At 34.8% G+C, this 23,362-nt stretch overlaps 2 protein-coding genes across 2 annotated transcripts; one reads left to right on the top strand and one right to left on the bottom strand.

The window, feature by feature from the left end:
- Positions 1–11,217: 11,217 nt before the first annotated feature.
- LOC121268281 lies at positions 11,218–11,895 on the top strand. Its single transcript, XM_041172473.1, has one exon. The coding sequence runs from the start codon at positions 11,272–11,274 to the stop codon at positions 11,863–11,865; it is 594 nt and encodes a 197-aa protein (XP_041028407.1). The 5' UTR covers positions 11,218–11,271; the 3' UTR covers positions 11,866–11,895.
- Positions 11,896–16,997: 5,102 nt separating this feature from the next.
- LOC121268264 (serine/threonine/tyrosine-protein kinase HT1-like) lies at positions 16,998–21,552 on the bottom strand. The gene is made up of 3 exons (XM_041172450.1): positions 20,394–21,552; positions 18,982–19,437; positions 16,998–17,714 (listed from the first exon to the last, which is right to left on the bottom strand). The coding sequence occupies exons 1-3, from the start codon at positions 20,808–20,810 to the stop codon at positions 17,460–17,462; spliced, it is 1,128 nt and encodes a 375-aa protein (XP_041028384.1). The 5' UTR covers positions 20,811–21,552; the 3' UTR covers positions 16,998–17,459.
- Positions 21,553–23,362: the final 1,810 nt, after the last annotated feature.

The raw sequence follows: 23,362 nt of genomic DNA, 5'->3' as shown, positions 1-23,362 counted from the left end.
TAAATCAAACACACACTCACCATGGATCATTGACACTGGTGCTACAGATCATATGATCTGCAACACCTCTCTTTTTTCATCAATAACATCATATGTTTCTTTTGTTGTTAAACTTCCAAATGGCCAAACAGCACCTATTACTCATATTGGCACTGTTCATATCACTAACACATTAATTATACACAATGTGTTATGTGTGTCTTCCTTTCATTTCAACTTAATCTCAGCAAAACAGCTAACTAGTTCACTTTTTTGCTGTTTTATTTTCCTTTCACAAATTTGTTTTATCCAGAACCTTTTGTCATGGACCACGATTGGCATGGGTGAGATGAAGAATGGTCTATACCATTTACTTGCAGAACCAGTCTCTTCAACAGCTTTATTTGACCATTTTTCGTTTTCTTTACATAAAAATATTTCTGTTTCAGCAATCTTTAAAAGTGTTGATGTCATTTCAAATCTCTGGCATTGTAGAATGGGTCATACACCCATCTCAAAATTAAATGTAATCACAGATCCATCTATTAAGAATCACATTTTCACCATTTCTGATTCAAATCCATGTCATGTCTGTCCAATTGCAAAGCATAAAAGGCTCCCATTTCCAGACAGCATTCATAAAAGCAAAAACATCTTTGAAATTATTCACTGTGATATATGGGGACCCAATTCAATTGAAGCCTATGATGGTACCAAATACTTTCTAACCATTATAGATGATTTTTCTAGGAGCACTTGGATCTATTTGCTCAAAGCTAAATCTAATACAAGGTCATGTATTGAATCTTTTTGCAATTTAGTATAAACTCAATTTCACACCCAAATACAAATTCTTAGAAGTGACAATGGCCGCGAGTTCCAAATGAGAGATTTTTTCAATAAAAAAGGCATTATTCATCACAGAACTTGTGTGGAAACCCCACAACAAAATGGGATAGTTGAAAGAAAGCACCAACATCTCTTAAATATGGCCAGAGCCCTTAAAATTCAATCAAACCTTCCTCATCTCTATTGGAATGATTGCATTCTCACTGCAGCTTATATTGTCAATCAAATTCCCACCCCTCTACTTTCCAATAAAACACCTTTTGAGCTTCTTTTTAAAACTCTCCCCACATATTCTCACATGAAAATTTTTGGATGTTTATGCTTTGCCTCTACTCTATCTCAAAACAGAAAGAAATTTGATCCCCGAGGTAAGCATTTTGTTTTTCTTGGTTATCCATTTGGGGTAAAATGTTACAAGTTACTTGATCTCAACACCAAAGCAGTTTTCATCTCTAGGGATGTTACATTTCATGAAAATGTCTTCCCCTTTCATCATCAGTCTCATCCTTCACCACCCCCACAATCATCACTTCATCACCCTCTTTCCTATTCTCATTTTTCTAATCCTTCACCCTCCACTACAACTACTCTGCCCATACCTCCAGAAAATTAACTTCCACCACCATTTCTTTTGCTCCAGTAGTTCCTTCCCCCATTTTTCCTCTTCAATTACATGAAGAACCTACCTCACAATCTGCTCTTCCACAAGATAAAGAACCTGCATCCAAATCTTCTCTTAGGAAAACTACTAGAACAAGGAAAGCCCCTCAATATCTCAGAGACTTTTATTGTCAGCAAGCTACTTCAATCTCACCCACTCAATCATTGGTCAAGGCTAGGGCTGAAAAACCGACCGGTCGGTTCGGTTTTGGGCCCAAACCGAGACCGACCGGTCGGTTTGTTAGAGCCTCAAAACCGGCCGAAACCGACCGAATGAGGGTATGAAAACCGACCGGTTCGGTTACCGGCCGGTTCACGGTCGGTTTGTCGGGTTTGGGCCGGTTTGGGCCACTGTGTTTGGGCCGGTTTTGGCACTGTTTGGGCCATTTTAAGACCCAATTCAACCTCTTTTTCAGCTCATTTTGTTATTCAAAATCATCTACTACAAAGACTTTTTTTTTTCCAAAATTTTTAAAATTAATTAATTAAATCAATTTCTTTTTAATTTTAATCATGCCATGCATATATTATTAGTAACTAATAACTATTAACTAGTAACTACTACATATATACTACTTATATTTTATAGTCTTATTATCTTATATACTAAATTATTAATTACTAGATAAATAAAAAAAACTCCACTAGATGTTTAATACACATTACAAACAAAATTAAATTGTCTTAAGCAACAAATAACAATTGTTTTTGAATAAAACTCAAAAAATCTTCATTCTTCAGTCTGCAGTCTTCGACTCTTCAATCATCAATAGTTGTGATGTATGATGCTCCTAACTCTATAAGAAAACACCAAATAATCAAATTATCAATATTAATAAATTAGGATAATGAAAACAAATTAAATTAAATAATAAAAATAAATGAATATGGAATTGAATGAGAAAAAGTTAAAAACACATTACCAGATTCTACTACAAAGCTCTCAACATTATCCATGGAGTCTCGAATATCAATTGGCGTTGACGGATGTCGCAACCAATTCTGAGTACAAATAAGTGCCTCAACAGTTCTTGGAGCCAAGGAACTCCGAAAAGGATCAAGTACCCGACCTCCCGTACTAAATGCGGACTCTGATGCAACCGTGGAAACAGGCATGGCTAACACGTCTCGTGCAATTCTCGCAAGTATAGGATAGTTAGGCTCATTCACTTTCCACCAATTCAACAAATCAAAAGATTGACTGAATGCCTCACAACCATTTGATAAATACCGATCAATCTCTGTTTTGGTAGATGTAGATCCAGAGGCAGTCGATGCTTGCAACCACTCATAAAAAAGTTGTGACTCAAGATTGTCTTCAACATCATCTGGAGGTGCAGATGACGGAGGGGAAACATGTTCTCTGCTACTCGAGGAAGAACCGAACGTAGCATTATACTCCTCATACATGTCTGATAATAATTGTCTCACCCTCGACAATAAATCTTCAACCCAATTATGATCATAAATTTTTTTCAAGTGAAAAGTAAGAAGCCCCAACTTACTACGTGGATCAAGGAGAACTGCAATCAACAACAACAAATTCAGTCTATCCAATGAACCCCAATACTTATCAAATTTCATTCTCATGCTTATGGCCATGCTCATCAAACAAGTATTCTGACTCTCACACAGTCTAACCAACTCTTTTTGGAGCCTACAAATCTCCAAAAAACTTGTGTTTGCCGTGACATGTAAAGAACCAGAAAATCGACAAGTGGCATCATAAAACATTTTCAAAAATTTTACAAAAACCCGCACTGTCTCCCACTCGTCAGCTCTAGGAGGCCCAATGTTTCCATCCTTAAAGTAAGAAAGAAAATTGTAGTCCTCACTCTCCATTCGCCTAAAAGCCTTTTCAAATTTCTCAGCAGCCTCCAACATCATGTAAGTTGAATTCCATCGGACTTGTACATCAAGGCACAACATTTTTTTACAATCAATTTTTTCCTTTTCTGCACATCTCTTAAACTTGTCTAATCTTGCAGGGGAGGAGCGCACATATCTAACAGCATTTCTAACCATTGTAATGGCATCATCACACTCCTTAAGACCCTCATTCACGACAAGATTTAGAATATGAGCACAACATCTCATGTGCATATACTTCCCTTCCAACATATTCTCCGTCAAAAAATGTCTCAAATATGCAATTGCAGTATCATTTGAGCTAGCATTATCAACAGTAACAGTAAATATCTTATCAATGCCCCAATGAAGGAGGCACGATTCAACATATTTTCCAATGGTATTACCTCGATGATTAGGGATTAAACAAAAATTTATAATTTTCTTCTGTAATTTCCAATCACTATCAATGAAATGGGCAGTTAAACACATATAATTAAGATTTTGTACCGATGTCCACGTATCGGTAGTTAATGAAATCCTCATTCCCCCATCTTTGAATAACTTTTTAAGTTTGGCTTTTTCAGATGCAAATAGTTTCATACAATCTCTTGCAACCGTCACTCGACATGGCACTTTAAATTTAGGTTCAAGCAACCAAACCATCTTCTTAAATCCTTGCCCTTCAACAATTCTAAATGGTAATTCATCGAGAATTACCATCTCCGCAAGCGCCATCCTCACAGCCTCCTCACTATATTTATGAGTTACAAGATTTCTTAAAGAATTATCACTCTCTCCAAACCCCTCCGAGGATACCTCACCTGCCAATGTTGTTTGGTATTTATCTAAAGGCCCACGCTTATGAGGATTTTTGAGACATGAAGGTAGATGGTTTTGCATAGTTGAAGTTCCGTTCCTCTTCTAGTGGCAAGCGTATATCTTGCCACAATAATTGCACTTGGCCTTAGGATCATCTACGGAACAACTCTCAACTTTTGTAAAATGATCCCAAATAATTGACGGATCCTTCCCCTTCCGTTTCTTAGGAAGTGGATAATTACTACTATTAGGGGCACTTGAAGTCGAGAGTTTTGGTATTTGGGAGTTCGAATCAAGATCAATTGGACTTGACGAAGAATCCATCTAACATGTAAAAACAAGAAAGAACAAAAAATCACCCTAATTGTTAATTACACAGCAGCTAGTTTGCAACGTGGCAAACATCACAAATCTAAGATTCTAATCTACATTTTAGATCGCTCATAAATCTCACAAATTATTTTACTTTCAATAAACATCACAAATTATTTATAACATAAAATTCATAAATTTTACTTTCAATAAACATCACAAATTATTTATAACATAAACATTCATAAATTTTACTTTCAATAAACATCACAAATTATTTTTTTTCAACAAAATTACATCCAAATTCCAATCCGTGAATGGCAATGCACACTGCGAAAATCAATCAAAATTCTTCATCAAAATGATATTCACTATTTCAATCATCTCAAACAAAGCAAACACAATCCCTAACCCTAGATTGAAATACCAAATCAGAAAACAAAAACCCTAATCCAAAAATTGATCCTCGGATTCTAAATAAAAAAATAAAAAATACTTATAAATAAATAAATATGAAAATCATACCTAAAATGCTAAAAACAACAATGGAGAGTCGGTTTGCCGGAGGAAGTCTCGCCGCTGCTGGACGGTGGACTGCTGGGCGACGTGGGCGTCGGTGAGCCGTGAGTGGCTGGAGTCGTGGATGGCGTCGTGGCGATGCGGCGTCACGGCTCGAACTCGAAGTCGTTGAAGTCGTTGAAACCGAAGGTCCGAAACGGCGAAGCCGCGAAATCGTTAGCTGAGAGAGAGAGAGAGAGAGAGAGAGAGAGAGAGAGGGAGGCGGAAAGAGAGTGAGCTGTGAGAGTGAGTCTGTGAGCTGGGGGTTGGGGGCGAAGCCGCGAAGGGACAAAATATGCCCTAGGGCTGAACGGCGCCGTTCCGTATAATTTTTTTTTTCTAACTTTAAGAATTAAACGACGTCGTTTCACTTATTTAAGTAAAAAGGCGTCGTTTAATAAATTAATATATTTAAAAATATATATATATACGGCGTCGGCCGGTTTTTAGGTTTTTGGTTGGTTCAAATCGCAACCGAACCGGCCGACGCCGGTTTTGATGATTTATCACCGACGGCCGACCGGTTCCCTACCGGTTTCGGCCTGTTCCGAGCTCCGGCGGTCGGTCTGAGTCGGTCTCGGCCAGTTTTACAATTTTCTGTACAGCCCTAGTCAAGGCATCTCATACATCAGGTATACCATTTCCTCTGTCTTCTTCTATTTCTTATGAACATTTATCACATGCTTTCTCTTTGTTTTCTGCCACTATCTCATCATACAATGACCCACACACTTACAAACAAGCTGTCAAGAACCCAGATTGGTGCCAAGCAATGGACACTGAACTTGAGGTTTTAGAACTCAATAACATATGGATTCTCACTGATTTGCCCCTAGAAAAATTCCTATTGATTGCAAATATGTTTACAAAACCAAATACCATTCCAATGGTACTGTTGAGAGAAAGAAAGCAAGATTAGTTGCTAAAGGCTTCACCCAGCAGGAAGGGGTGGACTACCATGAAACCTTTTCACCAGTTGTGAAGATTGTTACTATCAAAACTATATTAGCCTTAGCTACAATTAAGGGGTGGCATCTACAACAATTTGATGTTAACAATGATTTTCTCAATGGGGAGCTCCAAGAGGAAATATACATGAAAAAGCTACCTGGCTATTGCAAGGGTAAACCTGGTCAAGTATGCAAGCTGCTCAGAAGCCTTTATGGACTCAAACAGGCCTCATGCCAATGGTATGCCAAGTTCTCTACCTCTTTAATTCAATTTGGTTTCACACAGTCCAAGGCTGATTACAGCCTCTTCACTTGCATCACTAATACCACATTTACAGCATTACTAGTCTATGTAGATGACATAGTAGTTGCTAGTAGTTCCCTTGATTCAATCTCTGCCCTCAAAACCTTTTTGAACAACCAATTTAGAATTAAAGACCTTGGACCTTTGAGATATTTTCTTGGCATTGAGGTTGCTAGATCTCCTACTGGTATTCATCTTTGTCAAAGAAAATACACTTTAGATATCCTTGCTGATTCGGGACATTTGGCTTCTAAGCCCTTAAAGATTCCAATGGACCAAAACCATAAATTAAGCAAGTCCACAGGGACTCCTCTAGCTGATCCCACTCCATATAGACAACTCATTGGACGTTTACTTTACATCACCATAACCAGACTAGATATAAGCTACTCCACTCAGGTTCTCAATCAATTTATGGACCATCCTTCCACCTCTCATCTTGCTGCTGCTCACAAGGTATTGAGATACCTTAAAAATGCACCTGGTCAAAGGATACTACTGCCATCTACATCTTCAATCCAACTGAAGGGCTACTGTGACTCAGATTAGGCAACCTGCCCCGATACCCGAAAGTCCATTACTGGCTACTGTATTTTCTTGGGTCATTATCTCATTTCTTGGAGATCCAAGAAACAAACAATTGTGTCAAGATCATCTGCTGAGGCAGAATACCCTGCCATGGCCTCCATTACCACTGAATTCACTTGGCTGAGCCACTTATTTACTAACCTTTCTATCCCTCATCCACAAGCTGCTGAATTGTTTTGTGACAACCAAGCTGCTTTACGTATAGCAGCTGACCCAGTCTTTCATGAAAGGACAAAATACATTGAAGTGGATTGTCATTTAATCAGAGATAAAATCTTAGAAGGTAGTATTCAAACTGCTCATGTCTCAACAAAGTCACAGCTTGCTGACATCTTCACTAAATCCCTCCCATCTTATCTTCTTTATTCTCATCTCTCCAAGATGGGAATAGTAAACATCTATTCTCCATCTTGCGGGGGGATATTAGAGCATCATGATCAACATGGAATCAGCAAGCTACCAAATCATGAAGATACAGCTGGCTAATACTCGTGGCATCACAGATGATTCTGATATAAAGGCACAGCCATCATCAAATGGACTTGCTGCCATTGTTGTCCTTCTGTAATCCATTTACTAGAAAGTCTTTATCTTAGCTGAGTTGTATTGTAGATTTATGTAAATTTAGAGTCTGTTACATAGCTGTACAGAATTTGGAATATTCGATTGTCCTTCAGTTTGTTAGGATTTCTTTTACTTCTTTTAGCATATAAGCAGCACCACCTTGTAATATAGCATACGAGAATATAATGCTATAGCTTCTTTTCATCAGCTCTCTCTCTCTCTGCTCTTTCCTTTATTCTTCTCTTCCTTTTTTATTCTAACACATCGAATTTTCACATTAGATTATCTATTTATTCTTTATATAATAATAAAATAGTATTAAATTAATATATATTTTATATTTTTAATTTATTTATTTTACCATTCTACCAATTATATATTAATTAGTAATCATATTCTAATTAAATAAATAGTTAATAATATTCTAACAAGAAAAGAAATGCAATGTACAGTGTAGAATAAAAGTAATCTTATTTTTAAGATTTGGTTCATCTATGTTAAAGAGCAAAGATGACTTTTATTTTGCATTTAAGCATAAATTAACTCTTCATACACTTTGCATAATCCAATGCACACCGTATTTTGCCCGATCATTCTCATAGACTTGGTCAAATTTATCTTCAAAATTTAGCTAATATCACACTTCTTTACATTTGTCTATTCCATTTAAATTCAATCCCTATATTAAATTATCCATTCATTCTCTATATAATAATAAAATATTTTTAATTTAATAATTTTTTATTTAATTTATTTTTATCACAGTTTGTAGTTGTACCAATTTAAATGTTAATAATAATTATATTATAATTAGATTAATATTAAAAAAATCATATTTTTAAAAGTCATTTAATGCTAATAACAAAAAATATTTTATTAAACTCATTTAAAATTCTATATAAATTTCTTAATTACAAACTAAATAGTATTTTTATTTAGAGTGAGAAACTAATATTTTAATATTTAATTGAACTAACAGTAGTCTTCTATTTTTGACCAAACATTATAGTAAAAATTCAAATTACTTTAAATATGTCCAACCTAATACAGAGTCTTTTTAAAACAAATTATCTAAATTTTAACTACTCTTTTCATTTGGCAAAGCCAACGTAGATGCCCTAGTAGCTCCCAGCAGGTATTTTTCTTTTTTTTAACCTTTGGCTAATGATTGCTCTAAAGGTCAAGCCAGTTGGAAACCAAAAGCCATAATGCCATTTTCTTTCTTTTTTATCTATTTATTTTTGAACTGAAGAAGGCCACATTCAGAAATTATAAATTATGATAATATCAATTAAATGAAGAGTTAACATAGTATTTTTATATTTTTATGATAATATCATTTTAAAAAAAATATTATATTAAAAAAATTAAATTTATAAATAAGATAACGAGAAAGGAAGTCAAAAGAACAAGTAAGAAGAACAAGTCCAAGCCACAAAAGTGATAGCACAGTTGGTATGAAATTGGTATTTCATAGCTTCAAGTCAGGAGTTTGAGTCAAAATATAAGTTGAAATCACTTGTAATAGTAAAGTGTGACATTTGAGTCATGATATGTGTTTTGGACAAGTTTGAGACTTTGTAAATGCTGTGGTTATAGGCTCGCTCTTGAAATAATAATTATGGCTCAAATTAAATATTTCGCAACAGAGAGAGACTGCTATGATATCGCCTAGAGAGGAGGATTGTTAAACTGGACGTCCCCTTTTAGAGAGAGAGAGGGAAAAAAAAAAAAGAAAAAGGAGAGAGAGAGAGAGCACAGGAGGACCAAAAGCAAGGTCGGTTCAGGAGCTGCCTGCTGCTAAAAACTTTTAACTTAAAAATGAGTAGAAAGCCCAGATGACTTGCAAAAGGAAAATGCACTTTGCTTTCGTCCTGGCTCCTACACCAAACCAGACCCCAACGGATACGGAGAGCCAATGAAGGCTGAAGCAACTGTTAATGCCAAAGCAAAGCCATGCACAGAATGAGAGAGACCCATCATTGGCCGTAGGGTCCCATCTCTTCATTATATCTAGGGATATGCTTTTTCTTTCTATAATAACTAAACATTCATTTTTTTTTTAAATATTATTTCTTGTAACCTTTTTTTTTCAATCAGAATTTAATGCAAATGAGTTAATCATTTTTTACTTTTAGGTCTATTTTGTTTTCATAATATATCTTATTTTATTTTATTTTATTTAATTATTATAATTTTTTTAAATTTTCACATAAAATAAAATAAATAATTTAATTTTTTCAAATTTCAAAATAATAATATTATTAAAAAATATATTCTAACAATATTTTATTTAATTTTTAACTTTTATCTCGACTCATCTCATCGGTGAAAACAAACGAGACCTAATAATATTGATATTTAAAAATAAATAAAAAATTTATGTAGAGGATTAATTAGAATTTCAGCATTAATATTTTATTAAATTAATAGTATAATATTTTCAAATTAATACCTATTCTTAGTTCTAATTGAACCAATATTTATGAATTATTGACATCCTCAAATGTTTTTGATTAATTAAATAATATAAACCAATAAAATTAAAATAATAAAATAGTTAATTAACATCTAATAATTTTTTTATAGGATGTTAGAGAAATGGAAAAATAGTTAAAAGCGTGAAAAATAAATAAAAAATTCTAATCATCATCTTCACACCACATACGATACATAATTTTTTAATTTTTAATTTTTTCTCTTATCAAATGTGTGGTGTATAGATGATAAGCAGAAGAACTCAATTAGCTTAGGAAGAATAAAACACTAAAATTATAAAAAAAAATAAAAATAAGTGTGATGTATGATATGGAAGATAATGAGTAGCAAAGTTCCAAATAAAATGGTAAAAAAATTGAGTAATGCTATAATGGTACTCATAATTTTTTTTCTTATCATTTCATGATATAGTATTAAATGGTTAGAAATTATTTATTATGTCTTACTTGTGAGTCTATCTTTTTTTTTTTTAAGACAGGCTTGTAGGCCTATATATATCATAGATGATAAAAAGATATAAGTAGATTTTTTCAAAAAAAAAAATAATGGAAGTTGAGATGCTCGTCATTTAATTCATTAACAAGGGCTTATGGTAGGAGGACAGTGGATGTTAGGGGTGGGCAGCGGGGCTCTGCACCCCACTCCCCCTACCCTGCATCTAAGGCCTCTAGCAGGGACAGGTGATGGGGTGGGCCCAACCCTGTCCCACCCCTGCTTACATTTATATATATAAAAACATAAATATATATATTTATATTTTATAAATTGTGTATATATAAATATATATTATAATTTGTTATACTTGTTCATAAAATATGTATTAGTAAATTTAAAAATTACATAATTTAAAAGTTAATACATTACAATTTATATAAAATATACACTAGTAAATTTAAAAGTTATATAATTTTTAAATTATAGTCATATTTACAAAATTTAAATTTATAATTTAGGTTTAAAAAAATATTTTTAATTATTTTTATATTTAAAAATAATTTTTAAATTAAGTAATTTTTTTTTTAATTAGATGGAGGCGAGACGAATTTAAATCTGTCCGCACTCCACTTATCAGGACGGGATACAGGGCGGAGTACGGAAAAGAGGTGGCTCTGCCAGGTAGGGTGCGGCTAGCACCCCTAGTGGATACTGGTCCGTACCCGTACATCTATGTCCCGCGTCGCACGTGAACCGCCCTGATGGACCCTATCTCCCATTCACACGTCACCGACTCCGATGCTCTTCTCTCTCTCTCTCTCTCTCTCTGATATAATCTCATCAACCTTTCAAAGCCCAGACCTAGTCCTCTCTCTCTCTCTCTCTCTCTCTCAAGTCTTAGCAATGAAGAAGCTTTACCGCCGTGGGAGCGTTCATCCATCGCCACCGATCATCTCCGACCACCTTTCCTTCCTTCCTGCGACGATCTTGACCCTCACGGCAGCTCTCTCACCCGAAGACCGAGAAGTCCTGGCTTACCTCCTCTCCTGCTCTAACAGCTCTGTCAACTTGGACGGCCGCCGTAGGACCACCCACCATAAAGGCGGTGCCGATCATCCTCCTCAGTTCAACTGCAACTGTTTCCGTTGCTACACGAGTTACTGGGTAAGGTGGGACTCGTCGCCGAACCGGCAAGCGATACACGAAATCATCGATGCTTTCGAGGCCGAGCTAATGGCGCATGGTAAGAAGAGCGGAAAGAGTAGGAAGGAGAGGAGGAAGAGAGGCTGTCACAACGGGTCGGCTGAGTTGAAGCGGCTGGAGGCGAGTTCGGCTAAGGACGAGTCAAGCGAGACGGACTCGCTGGGTGGAGAGAGTGGCAATAGTCTTCATGATGATGCCGGTGGTGGTGATGGAGAAGATGGGTTCGAGAAAGGGTCCGTGAGAAGGTTTGTAAGTTTCATTGGGGAGAGGATTTGGGGCGTTTGGAGCCAATGAAAATTGAGAGGGAAAGTGAAGGAAAATGAATCAAAACAACAACAACAAAAAAAAAAAAAAGGTGGGTTTAGTTCCTTTTGGTTTTCTATATATATAATCTTTTCCACTTTTTTTTTTTAATCTTTCTTTTTGTATATTACCCTTCTACAATGTGAAAAATGGGTAGTGTAATTTTGGATCATCAAGAGTTGGCCTATTTTCTTCAAATTAAGCCATCAGAATTGATGCTCCATCACTTGTTTATCTTCATGGTTTCCATCTAGATAACGTAACTAGATGGAATCATCAAAGTCGGTCAAAGTTCTGTGAATAAATAAGCTTAGGAAGTTTTATCTTTCAAATTATAGCTTCTTCTATCTATTCGGACTTCATCCATCAAACATGTAGATTGTTTTAGCTTAACCATCACCTTCTTGTGTTTCTCAGTATAATCAAATTACTCTGTTGGGTTCAGTTCAGGGCAGTAATCATCCACTTTGGACTTTGTTTCTTAGTATAATTCTGGTGAAAAATTAGCTTAAAGATGAAACCTTTGTTCCTTAATCATGGTGTCAAAAGAAAACCCACATAATACCAGCTAAGAAGAGAGTTAATTGGCTTTATTTTTTTTTCCCATTAAAATTTAAAGGTGTAAATTAAGTTATTGTTTGTTTTCGCAATTTCTTTCAATTTATTTTATAATTTTTTTAAACTTTTACGTAAAATAAAATAAAAAATTTATTTAACTTTTAATTTTAATCACATAAGTTTTCTTTTACCTTTTTCCGGGGGTTGGTTCTTTCAGTGTAACTTTCATGTCATGGGAGTGTCTCTTTTTGGTGCAAGGCTGCTTAGAACTTGGGAAGTGGCTGTTGGGTGCAATATTGGTATGGGCAAAGGGATTAGGGAGGAGAAATCTTGCGCCGTTTCGTTGTCATCTAAAGAGATGCAATGCAAAAGTAGTACCTCCGTGGTTTGATGTATTGGCTGTTGCCCATTTGGGTGCGAGCCACAGTCACTGCAGAGGTTATGAGTTGTAGGAAAAAATGATTTTTTTTTTTTTTTTTTTTTTAAAAGAGAGAGAATTTGGGGAGGGGGTGGGGGGCATGGTGGTGGCGATTTAAAAGGCAATGAGAGATGGGATAGGTAGGTGTCGCACTTGACGAGGTCGTCAAAAAAGTAGAAGGCTTCGATTAAAGCAAAGGGGAGAGATGCCACAAGTCCCACTAATCGCTTCAGTCCAAACCCTCTTTTCGTTGTTCCCCAAGGGCATATATTCATTTCTTTATTTCATTCTTTCCTTTCTTTATTTCCCATAATTGTGTGAGAAAATAAATAAAACAGACCCATTTTGGACCATACGAATCATCATACCCCATTTTTAAGACAATCTGTCTTCTCTTTTATTTTCTTTTTTTGGACCTAACTGCTAATAAACTATTACTGCATGTAATAATCCGTGATTTTGCACGAAAAGTTGCAACTTTAAACCCCCATAACCCCACCCAAATGGCTGAATTTAATTAATACTCCTTGGATATTTTAGCTAGAGAACACGACGTTGTAGTGCATATGATCACCTTTTTAGAGATGTGTAGTTGACTCAACAAAGTTATATTTTAGTCAAATTTTAACTAGATTACATAAAAATTTATTGTAATAGACTCAACAAAACTATAGTATTTTCAATTTTGATCATTTTTACTAGCTAAATTTGTTGAGTCAAAGGTGTTGGCTAAATATTATTTTGGCATAAAAGATTCCCTCTCTTGTGCGCTATTCGTTTCACGCGAGTTCACAACCTTAGAAAATTCCTCTTCGTCTCAAAAGCACGAAGCCACCAAATCCCAAATTCAACCACAGAAGGCGGTCAGTCTCCATCAGTCATCATTTCAATTATATGGCATCATCTTGATGTAGTGTTTCAAGTTCTAGTTTTGTGATATTATGATTAGTTGATACTAATTTTTTCTTTTAAAATTTAATATCAACGTTAGAAAATTCATGTGTATTTTTTTAATCACGAATAAATATTCAAATTACAATTAGAATTAAAATAAATGAAAATATCAAAATCAATATTTTAATAGAATAGTGATAGATTTAGAAAGTCCGTTATTTGATGCTATTGAGAAATGACTAGCTAAATTTATAAAAGTAAATTTTCTAACCAAATTTTGATCAAATTTTATTAAGTCCATTGCTAATACTCTTAGAAAAAAAATAACTTTTGGCGGAACAATTGGGTTAATTGATGGATGACTCAGATTGATGAAAAGCAGTGGAGGGTGATAATAAACACTTGTATTAAAAAGAAAAAGGGTTCCCAACATTTTGTGTGAATGGCTTTTTATAATTTTTTATTGACCATAATTGCACTAAATACTTTATAAAAAAAGAGAGAGAAAACTAGCTTGGGAGGGGAGATTCTAGTATTCAACGTAGATTAGTTGGTGAGGAGTCTTCATTTTTCAAAACCATGCATGTGTACGTTGTCACCATGTCCAACTTAAGACCAGACGCCCACTATACGCCACAATTCATATATATTTGTTCAGTTTTTAGCAGATTCCTATGCCCGAGTGTGCTGTTTTTATGGAGCAAGCACTTTTGTGAGGAACCCTAACTTTTAGGGTTTGGTCTAATTTTAATGAAATTTTACTTTTTGATTCGATTATATACTAAAGGAAGAGCTAAGGGTGATTTGGGTCATGATCTAGTGAAAAAGACAATATATATTTGTATTTTTTTCTCCAAGCAAAGGGACATAGAACGTTTGTTCAGGGACCTTTACACCTATGTATTTATCTCTTTGCCCTCTCCCCCTCCCCTATTTTATAATTAGAGAAATGATAGTTGCAATCGTGAGTATGTAAATACCGTATAATTAATTTGAAAAAAGTAAATAAATACGAAACCTATATAAAAAAATAATAATTTTTTTATAGTGTACTTCATTCTTTTTTAAAGCGACTGTATGGTACTTACGTATTACACCACTGCATGTAGCATTACACTTATAATTAATATCATATTTAAATTGGGAATGGCAATGCAAATCTGCCAACTTTCAGATCGGCCAATCGGCTCAAATCTTGATGATCCTATGGCACATATTATCCTCCCAACGAATTTAGATCCTCTTTCATTGTCTAATTAAAGCATGATAGCATATCAGCATGTCTCGACTCCATGGAGTCTTTTTTTTTAACCTTCCACTCCGACTTGGTTAGGAACATTTTACTTACCACGCACACTCTCGGAGAATCTTTCACTCTCGTTACCATGACGTGACATTATCCATCAATTTTTTATTTCTTAGAAAAATAAAGTATGATTAAAAAAAATGTGTTATATTTTAAAGAGTGATTGCAATTATAAATGATAGATTACATTGAGGGGATAAATAGATAGACATGTGAAGGTCTTAGTGGAATCCACGTTGGCCGTGTGGAACCTTATAAAAGATGGGGATGGTGGAACCCATTGATTGGATTCTTCACCTCGAGGCTCTATCTCTATCACATGTTATTCTCCCAGGCAATGGTAGGAGATCTCAATTGATCTAGTACACAAGCATCTATTTCATGAGCTAGCATATATGACCATTCTCAATCGTCACAAATTCCATTTATTGATTACAATTATAATAAACGTATCTTTTAGTGCTTATTTGCTGTGGAGTTTTCATTAATGTTGTTGTGCTCCAAAAAAGTCATTTCTTAATTGGCTTACATGACTCCATAGCCTATTTTGGTTAAATAATCATGCAAGTTTTTAAGAGATTGTGCTGATAACTACCTATCATTAATTAAACATTAAACATTTCATCTGCATAGAGATTTTATAAACTGATATAACTTGATGTGACGATCTAACAATTAAATTCAAAATACGTCAGTTTGTAAATTTTTTTTTTATAAAATTTTTGTATATATATATATATATCTAACACTATTCGTCTAGAAGACCATAAATAAACAATCTCAATTAACCAACGGGTAAGAGAAAGATAATAAATAACTTATAATTATTGAATATCACCTAAGAGAAGAGAACGATGAGGAAGGAACGATGATGTTAGTCTTATGACTTGACTGATAGAGGGAGGAAAGACTCTCCGCTCGGCAAATGCCCATGACTAGGTAATACAGGAATGGGTCAAGGCTCAAGGCTCCTTTTTGTCAGCTCGTGAAAAAGTATGAAAGCTCTTCTCGGCCACAACAAAAACGTACACCACTTGCATAGAGATCAGCTTTTGTTGCCACTTTCAAGCCTAAAGCTCACGTTATAAGTATGTGACCAGAAGGATCGCTGATAGCTGCTATTCTCAAAATCAACTCGACGTGTTTGACTCATTCTGTGTTCCCTTTTACATGGTCTTGAAAGATGATCTTGATTTTGACTTTCCTCATCCAATATCAACAACAACATCTCACCAACTCGCCCAACTAGGCAACTAGTCAACCTTACTCACATCTAAAACGTACTGTTTCAACAAATATAAAAAAGAAATTTCTTGAGAAACTAAGAAATATTCTCTATTTTTCCCTTGTGGTTTATCTAATTAATTTAACTTGGGTGTAGTATTTGCAAGTGATGCGAAGAATATCTTCTCTGTATCGTCGACTCTTTGCTTTTCACCTATGTTAAAAATTTGAAAATCTTGGTGGGTCCTCTCAACATATTGGTGCTTGGGAATTTGGACAGAGGGTTAATACGGTCAAGAATATAATTCAAATAATAAAAATTTATCTATTTCTATTAGCTTAAGTTTTTTGAGACAAGTGGTGATTTCACATGGTATTATAGTGGAGGTCTTGAATTCGAACCCTGACTCTATACTCTTCCTATTTAATTAAATATTCCATATATTGAGTCTATTCATTGAGGAAGAGACTGACCCACACGTGAGGATGAGTGTTAAAAATATAATATAAATAATAAAAATCTACCTCTTCCCATCAGCTTAAATTTTTGGGATAAGTAGTGATTTCACAAATACCAGAGGCCTGGGTCTACCATATTTTTTTTTTTCACCTGGTAGCATTTTAAAGTTCAGAAAGTCTTTTTGTCCAAGAAGTTCAAGAATATTCCACATGAATGGAAAAATAGTGTTTAAGTAAAAGAAGAACAAAAATGAACGAGGATCATGCATCAAATCAATTAAATATTAAGAGCATAAACATCATTTATACATTGTGGTAACTAGAATAAGGAATTCAAAACTCTTATTCTGCATCCTAGTAAGATTACTGCAAACTGGACACCCCACTCGCCATCTCCAACTTGGGTGATAAAAGAGATGGTATATCACTGCAGCATATTTACCTTCTGTTTTCTTTTTACTTTTGGCTGTATGAGCATATTTAACTCTTTCAAAAAACTAAAGTGCATATAATCAATTTATTGAAAGTGGGTGGCTACCAAATTGGGGGTCCAAAGTCCAAATTACTACTTGTGGAGTGGATGGATATGCCTACAGCAGAGCACCAACCTCATAGTATTCAAATACAATCACAATAGCCAGTTGAGAAGAACATTAACTATTTACTCTCGAATCTACTAAGATGACTATACCTAATTACTGATGATAACAATACCTTCTAGTAGAGTCAGGCATGCACAGGAATGGACGAGCTGCTTGTGGTGGATACACAGCCTTTCAATCGTTCGAGAATGACATTTTTGTTGACCAGCCTCGAGTGGTGAGTAAGAGGAAGGCCCTCCTTGACACACTCGTCATACTTCTCCAAAGTAGACACTATAGCACTGAAATCCGGTCGCTTTGAGGGGTTTGCTGCCCAGCAGCGCTTTATGAGGTGTGCAAGCGCAGGCTGACAACTGGCTGGCATCGGAGGGCGTTCATTCTGCCATTAGATGTATACATAATAGAGAAAATTAGCACCAAGTGGTCTCATGGTGCTGCAGTGTGGAGAAAAAATAAAATGCATCGAGAGTTTGAAGACACTTGAAAGTGGAATCTGGAGGGGGCAGAGCACTTTAACTGAGGTAACAAAAATTTTAAAAACTTGGAGACCCTTCATAATCCTCTCTAGTATGAGTTGGAAGGGTGATGGCATCCTAGAGCATTCTACAAAATTGGACTATGTATGGATTATCCCTAAGAAGGGAGGCTACTTATTTATACTACCACTAAGGATTTAGATAGGATGGCAAAGCTCTCTGTGATATCCACCAAGGATATGGAAAAGTTGCCCTGTGCATCCCCTGCTAATCAGGACTAGTATTGGATTCACTAATGCTCAAATGTCAAGCTTTTAGCTACAGTGCATTTTCCTTCATCTTCAAATTTGAATACTCACTATTCACACTCTATAACTATTATTTTATTTATTTAAATTATTGTTTCCCAATTTTGAGCCACAATATATTTAAGTTAGAAAATAATAATTTAGGTATCAAATTAAATTATTAATTAACATATAGTTAGTGTAATTGTAAAATATGAAATAGATAAATAAAAAATGTTATTATTAACAAAATAATATTATATTATTATTTTGATGAATCTAATAGCTAATCTAATGTGGGGTTATAGATAGAGAGATTTTAGATTTATGAAAAATATATACTTTTCATCAAATTTTGAAGATAAAAATGATGAATCATAATTAGGATAAACTATACAATTACAAGTACTTTTCAAGTACAAAGCCGCATGGTGTCAAACATCTTTTTGGGTAAGTACATACCAAACTTCATGAAAGCATTTGAACAGGAATTCAGCCAGGTGATTAATGCTCATTATCATTCTAAATAGTCTTACTATTTTAATTAGTTCACTCAAAAATAGCTACAAAACTAGTTGGGCTTAAACCAAAATATCTCCATTATGCTAGTTGACTCTTCCCAAAAAAAAAAAAAAAACCATCTGAAAATCCTGGTTTATGTGCATCACTATGTAATTGACAGAATGTGCTCAGTGGTCAGAAAACGGGTGGCATCATCATATGCTCGGAAGCTAAAAGATTTGAAGTTTCAAGAAACTTAGAACTAAAATTGAGTTATTAGAAAAAGAACTCAGAGCTAGAGAAGTGTGACATTGCAACAAAGCAAGTTGTTTAGATATTTAACATGAGACTAGAAAGAAGGATTTGCATTTAGGCATCTCACCTTCTCAGCCACAGCAAATGCAGCCTGCACAGGGGTCATCCCCTGAAAAGGAAGCAAAGCTGTTGTGAGCTCCCATAGCACAATTCCAAAGCTGTACACATCAACTTTCCGAGTATAAGGTTTCTCCTTGACCATCTCAGGTGCCATCCAACGGTAAGTTCCCATGTTTCCCTTAGTTTCGCGGCACCGTGTCTCAAGACATGATGTACCAAAATCTGCCACCTTGACCCTCATTTCATCATTGAGAAGCAAATTATTTGATTTTAGATCTCTATGGATCACCCCTTGTGAATGAAGGTATTCCATTCCTCGAGATATGTCAAGAGCTAATCTCAGTATTGTTTCTGTTGAAAGAGAGTATGGCTCTTTCTTGTTAAGATACATCCTCAGAGTTCCTTGTGACATGTATTCGGTGATGATACAGTATACAGGAGGCTTTTTACAAGCTGCAATAAACTGCAACGAAGCTGAGTCAGAAATTTTGTTTGTGACTTGACTGAACTATGGACTATTTTTAGGGGCATATAGCCCAAGCAAGCTGTGGGGTATTGACACCCAACACTCCATATGGAACGGAGGGAAGTGCCATCAGGCCAAGGCATATATTGGTGTTATATGAAGCTCTTGAGTTTCACAAGCCCTTCACTATAAATGTGATAAATTTTGAATGGAATGAGAATTTTCAATAAAAAGGAACATAATGTCCACAAAATAGATCAAATTACCCCAAAACAGATTTATAACTGAGCATAAACACAAACTCAGTGAATGTGAAAGGAACGTAAAAAATGATGTTAATTGAAGTAATGAGAGAAGGGAACCTGAAAGGAGTTTTTCGTAAGTTGTGGCCCGAGGATGAGGAATTAGGAAGTTCGAGATAAAACCAGAAAGTAGGTACAATTGCTTTGATGAACTTAGTCAGGATACCTTGACAATTTGAGGTTTTACCTCACTTTTTTAAGTGTCACTCCCAAAACATCGGATCCGATATGTGTTCTATGAGCAATTCACTTTTAAGAGAAGCTAGAACATACGAATAAATACAAAGCCAGATTCCAGAACCATAATGTCAAGGCCTGCACATATGTTAAGTGCGCTAGTAATTGGCATTTGGAGAAAACTGTTTACTTCCGATCCACATTTAGTCTTTATGACAAACCCATTGATCACAACAGGATTTGAAAAGCAATTTCATATATTTGGGAAGGGACAAACAAGCACAAATATACAGTTTATAGCTAGTTCTGCATCTTAAAGTAGATAAAAATGTAGGCAATCAAAGGTTGATTCTCTTTTCCTCTCTTTCATATATTTCGTTTGAGAGAAAAAGTGATAGCAATCCTATCTACACCAAACTAAAATAATAATACTAAAAATAAAAGGTATATTTCAATTTTAAAGCGAAACCTTACCTGCACTATATTTGGATGAAAGAGACGTGAAAGCAAGGCAACTTCAGACTTAAATTGCTGCTCCAATAAGGCTCTAGTCTCCTCCTTCTGGTTTGGAATCCTAACCATTTTTACAGCTACTGCTCTCTGCTTGTAAATTCCACGGTAAATCCTACTATGTGCTCCTGACGCGAATTTGTTGCCAATAAACAGCTGTGAGAGATCGGCGGTCCATTCCTCCTGATCCTCCTTAGATACCTCCCAAGTCTCCACATTCTCGGAGTCCAATATCATAGACCATGAATCCAAGCTATCAAATCTCCTCCTTTCCATGTTTTCCTTGTCATAACTCAACTGGGTCTTGGACGAGGAGGGGATTGGCAAAGGTTTACTCTTCGACTTACGAAGACGAAGTATGTGGAAACACGATGTTGCCATTGAAGCTCTTGGTGAGCTTCTCAAGCACTTAATATGAAATGGCTACGTGGAAAAACAGAGAATATTGTATCAAAGCAAACAATCAAAAGGACTTTTCCTTCTGAATGTGTGAATTGATTTTAGGAAGTTCATGAACTGATTCAGAAACATGGGTTCTAAAGAAAATTGAAAAAGAAATCCGGGTTCTCATGAATTATCAAGAAAAACTATGAAACCAAAGAATACCCACCAAATTTTTCAGAGATAAAGCGAAGAAAGTACTCACATAACAGAATTTTATGCCAACATTTGCATCCTTTTTTATATCCCAGCGATGATGGATAAGTCAAAACTTCATAAAAAATATACATGCGAACACATAACAAGGAGAGAAAGATAATGAGGTTTCATTGTTTCAAGGGATTGGAATGGAAGGAAGAGAAAACACATTAGAATGAAGATTTTCCAGAATAAGGGAGAAGAGGACGCAGATTTTCACGGTTGGCTCTAATAGGATCGAAGGATTAGGGCCTTTGGCAGTAGAAAGATGAATTCAAAGGCAAAGATTTCAGGGGCGTCCCGTGATTGCTCGGTTAAAAAAGGTGACCTTTTTTCAGAGAGAGAGAGAGAGCACTTTTTTATGGACCGAATTAAGCTCCTTCTGTTTCTTGTTTCTGTTTGTGTTATCTTCTCTGAATCGTCAATCCTAAGTGGCCACAGTGGCAAAAGGTTCATAGATTCAGCTTTTAGTGTGCTTCTTTGTAGTTTTTGGAAGCTGGGCTTGCCATATATCCCATCCAATTAACGGTAATACAACATTAGTTTGTACAAGTGGCATGCACACGTGGGCTTGACGAATAGCCGACAACTGGCAGATCATTGGGCATCCGATCTAAGTGGCAATGAACATGGTTATCGTTGTCAAGCACTCGTGCATGATTCACAGTACTGTTACGTTGCTTGATGATGAACTACTTGTGGAACTGTGGTCCCTAACACAAACCTGCGTGAGATTCAGGTTGAATTGGGTTCGGTCCGGTCGGTCCAAACCATTTTGGTTTAGGATTTTTTCACCCTGCACCGGACCGAACACCTATAGAAACGGGACTGCGCCGATCCATTCGGTCTAACTTTTTTTTTTTTTACAAATAAATTAATAAAAAATATATTTAAATTACTAAAATTAAAACTAAGTGAATTATTTAATGTGAATTATGTAAGTAATTCATTAAAAAAAATATGTAACTATATTTATATTTATGATGTTAATAGTTACTACTTACTAATTTAGACTTTAGTATGCATAATTATTAATAATGTCCTATATTAAAAACTAAAATTCTAACATTTTTTATAGTTAATAAATATCAAATAATTTTATTATACATAGATTATTCATACTTGCATATAAATTAGGTATTTAAAAACAATTACCTAATTACTTTAATTAAGTATAAATAATAGATTATGTATGAATGTATTATATATCTGCATATATTATCATATGATTTATGATACGTTATTAATTGATAGCATATATTATTTAACATTTTATATAGTCAATGATAAAAATTACATAATTAACTTATAAAATTACTATACAAAATAATATATTACATATATAAATATAAATATTTTAAAATATATATATACACCAATTTGGTCAGTTTCGATCTAATCTAGTCCCAGAATTAAGATTTCAAGATTGACCCCATAAATAATGGATCGAAATCGACTACAAGAATTTTCGATCCGATCCGATTGGTTTTTCTTATCCGGACCAAAAATTCTTTAGCACTAAGTAGAAGGAAAAAATCTCCACTTTCTTTTACTCTACATCATGTCCATCTTCTTTTCAATCGCAATATGTGGCAGGCACCATATTAAGCTCAAATAAAATGTTTTTGGGTTCAATCGATTTTATCTCCATCGCTTTTATACTCTCCATAATACATCGTGAGTGCGTTGAGAATAGGGACAAAATCATGATTCTTTAATTTAATTTGTGACCAAAAAAACTATTTAAAATGAGAATAGACTCATTTTAATAAAAAATAATAATTTTTGTCATAAATAACTGAAAACATATAAACGACAACATATAAAAGGAGCGGGGTTAATCTTAGCCGGCAATGAAGCATTGGAAGGTGTTAAAAGAGGCAAAATGTTTGTGCATGAAAATGCCAACGTAGAATCGACAAGAAAAAGGATGTTGTAGTTATGTCTACCAGCATGGAACCAAATCGCAACACTACTTGAATTTTCTGCCATCTTGGTCGCAATGGCAACACACACCTACGGGACCAAAATAATAGCTAAGTACACTTTTCAGTCATAAGTTCTCAGGTTCTTTATATTCAGACTATCGAATACTGGTTTTATATTCTACACTAAAATTATTCAAGATTAATTGAGAGATTAGCTCCGTTGTAAAAAGAATGTAATTTATTATTAAAAAATTATTATCTTTTTTTTATATATATTTTATATTTATCCGTTTTCTTTTAACGGCGTGCTCAGAATTTGTATACTCTAAAACTAAAACGAGTACGGCTAAAGTATTATACAAAATT

Source organism: Juglans microcarpa x Juglans regia, chromosome 5S, assembly GCF_004785595.1.
Source record: "Juglans microcarpa x Juglans regia isolate MS1-56 chromosome 5S, Jm3101_v1.0, whole genome shotgun sequence".
Lineage (NCBI taxonomy): Eukaryota > Viridiplantae > Streptophyta > Magnoliopsida > Fagales > Juglandaceae > Juglans > Juglans microcarpa x Juglans regia.
The sequence above is the reverse complement of the archived record's forward strand: the minus strand, read 5'-3'. Positions and strand labels throughout refer to the sequence as shown.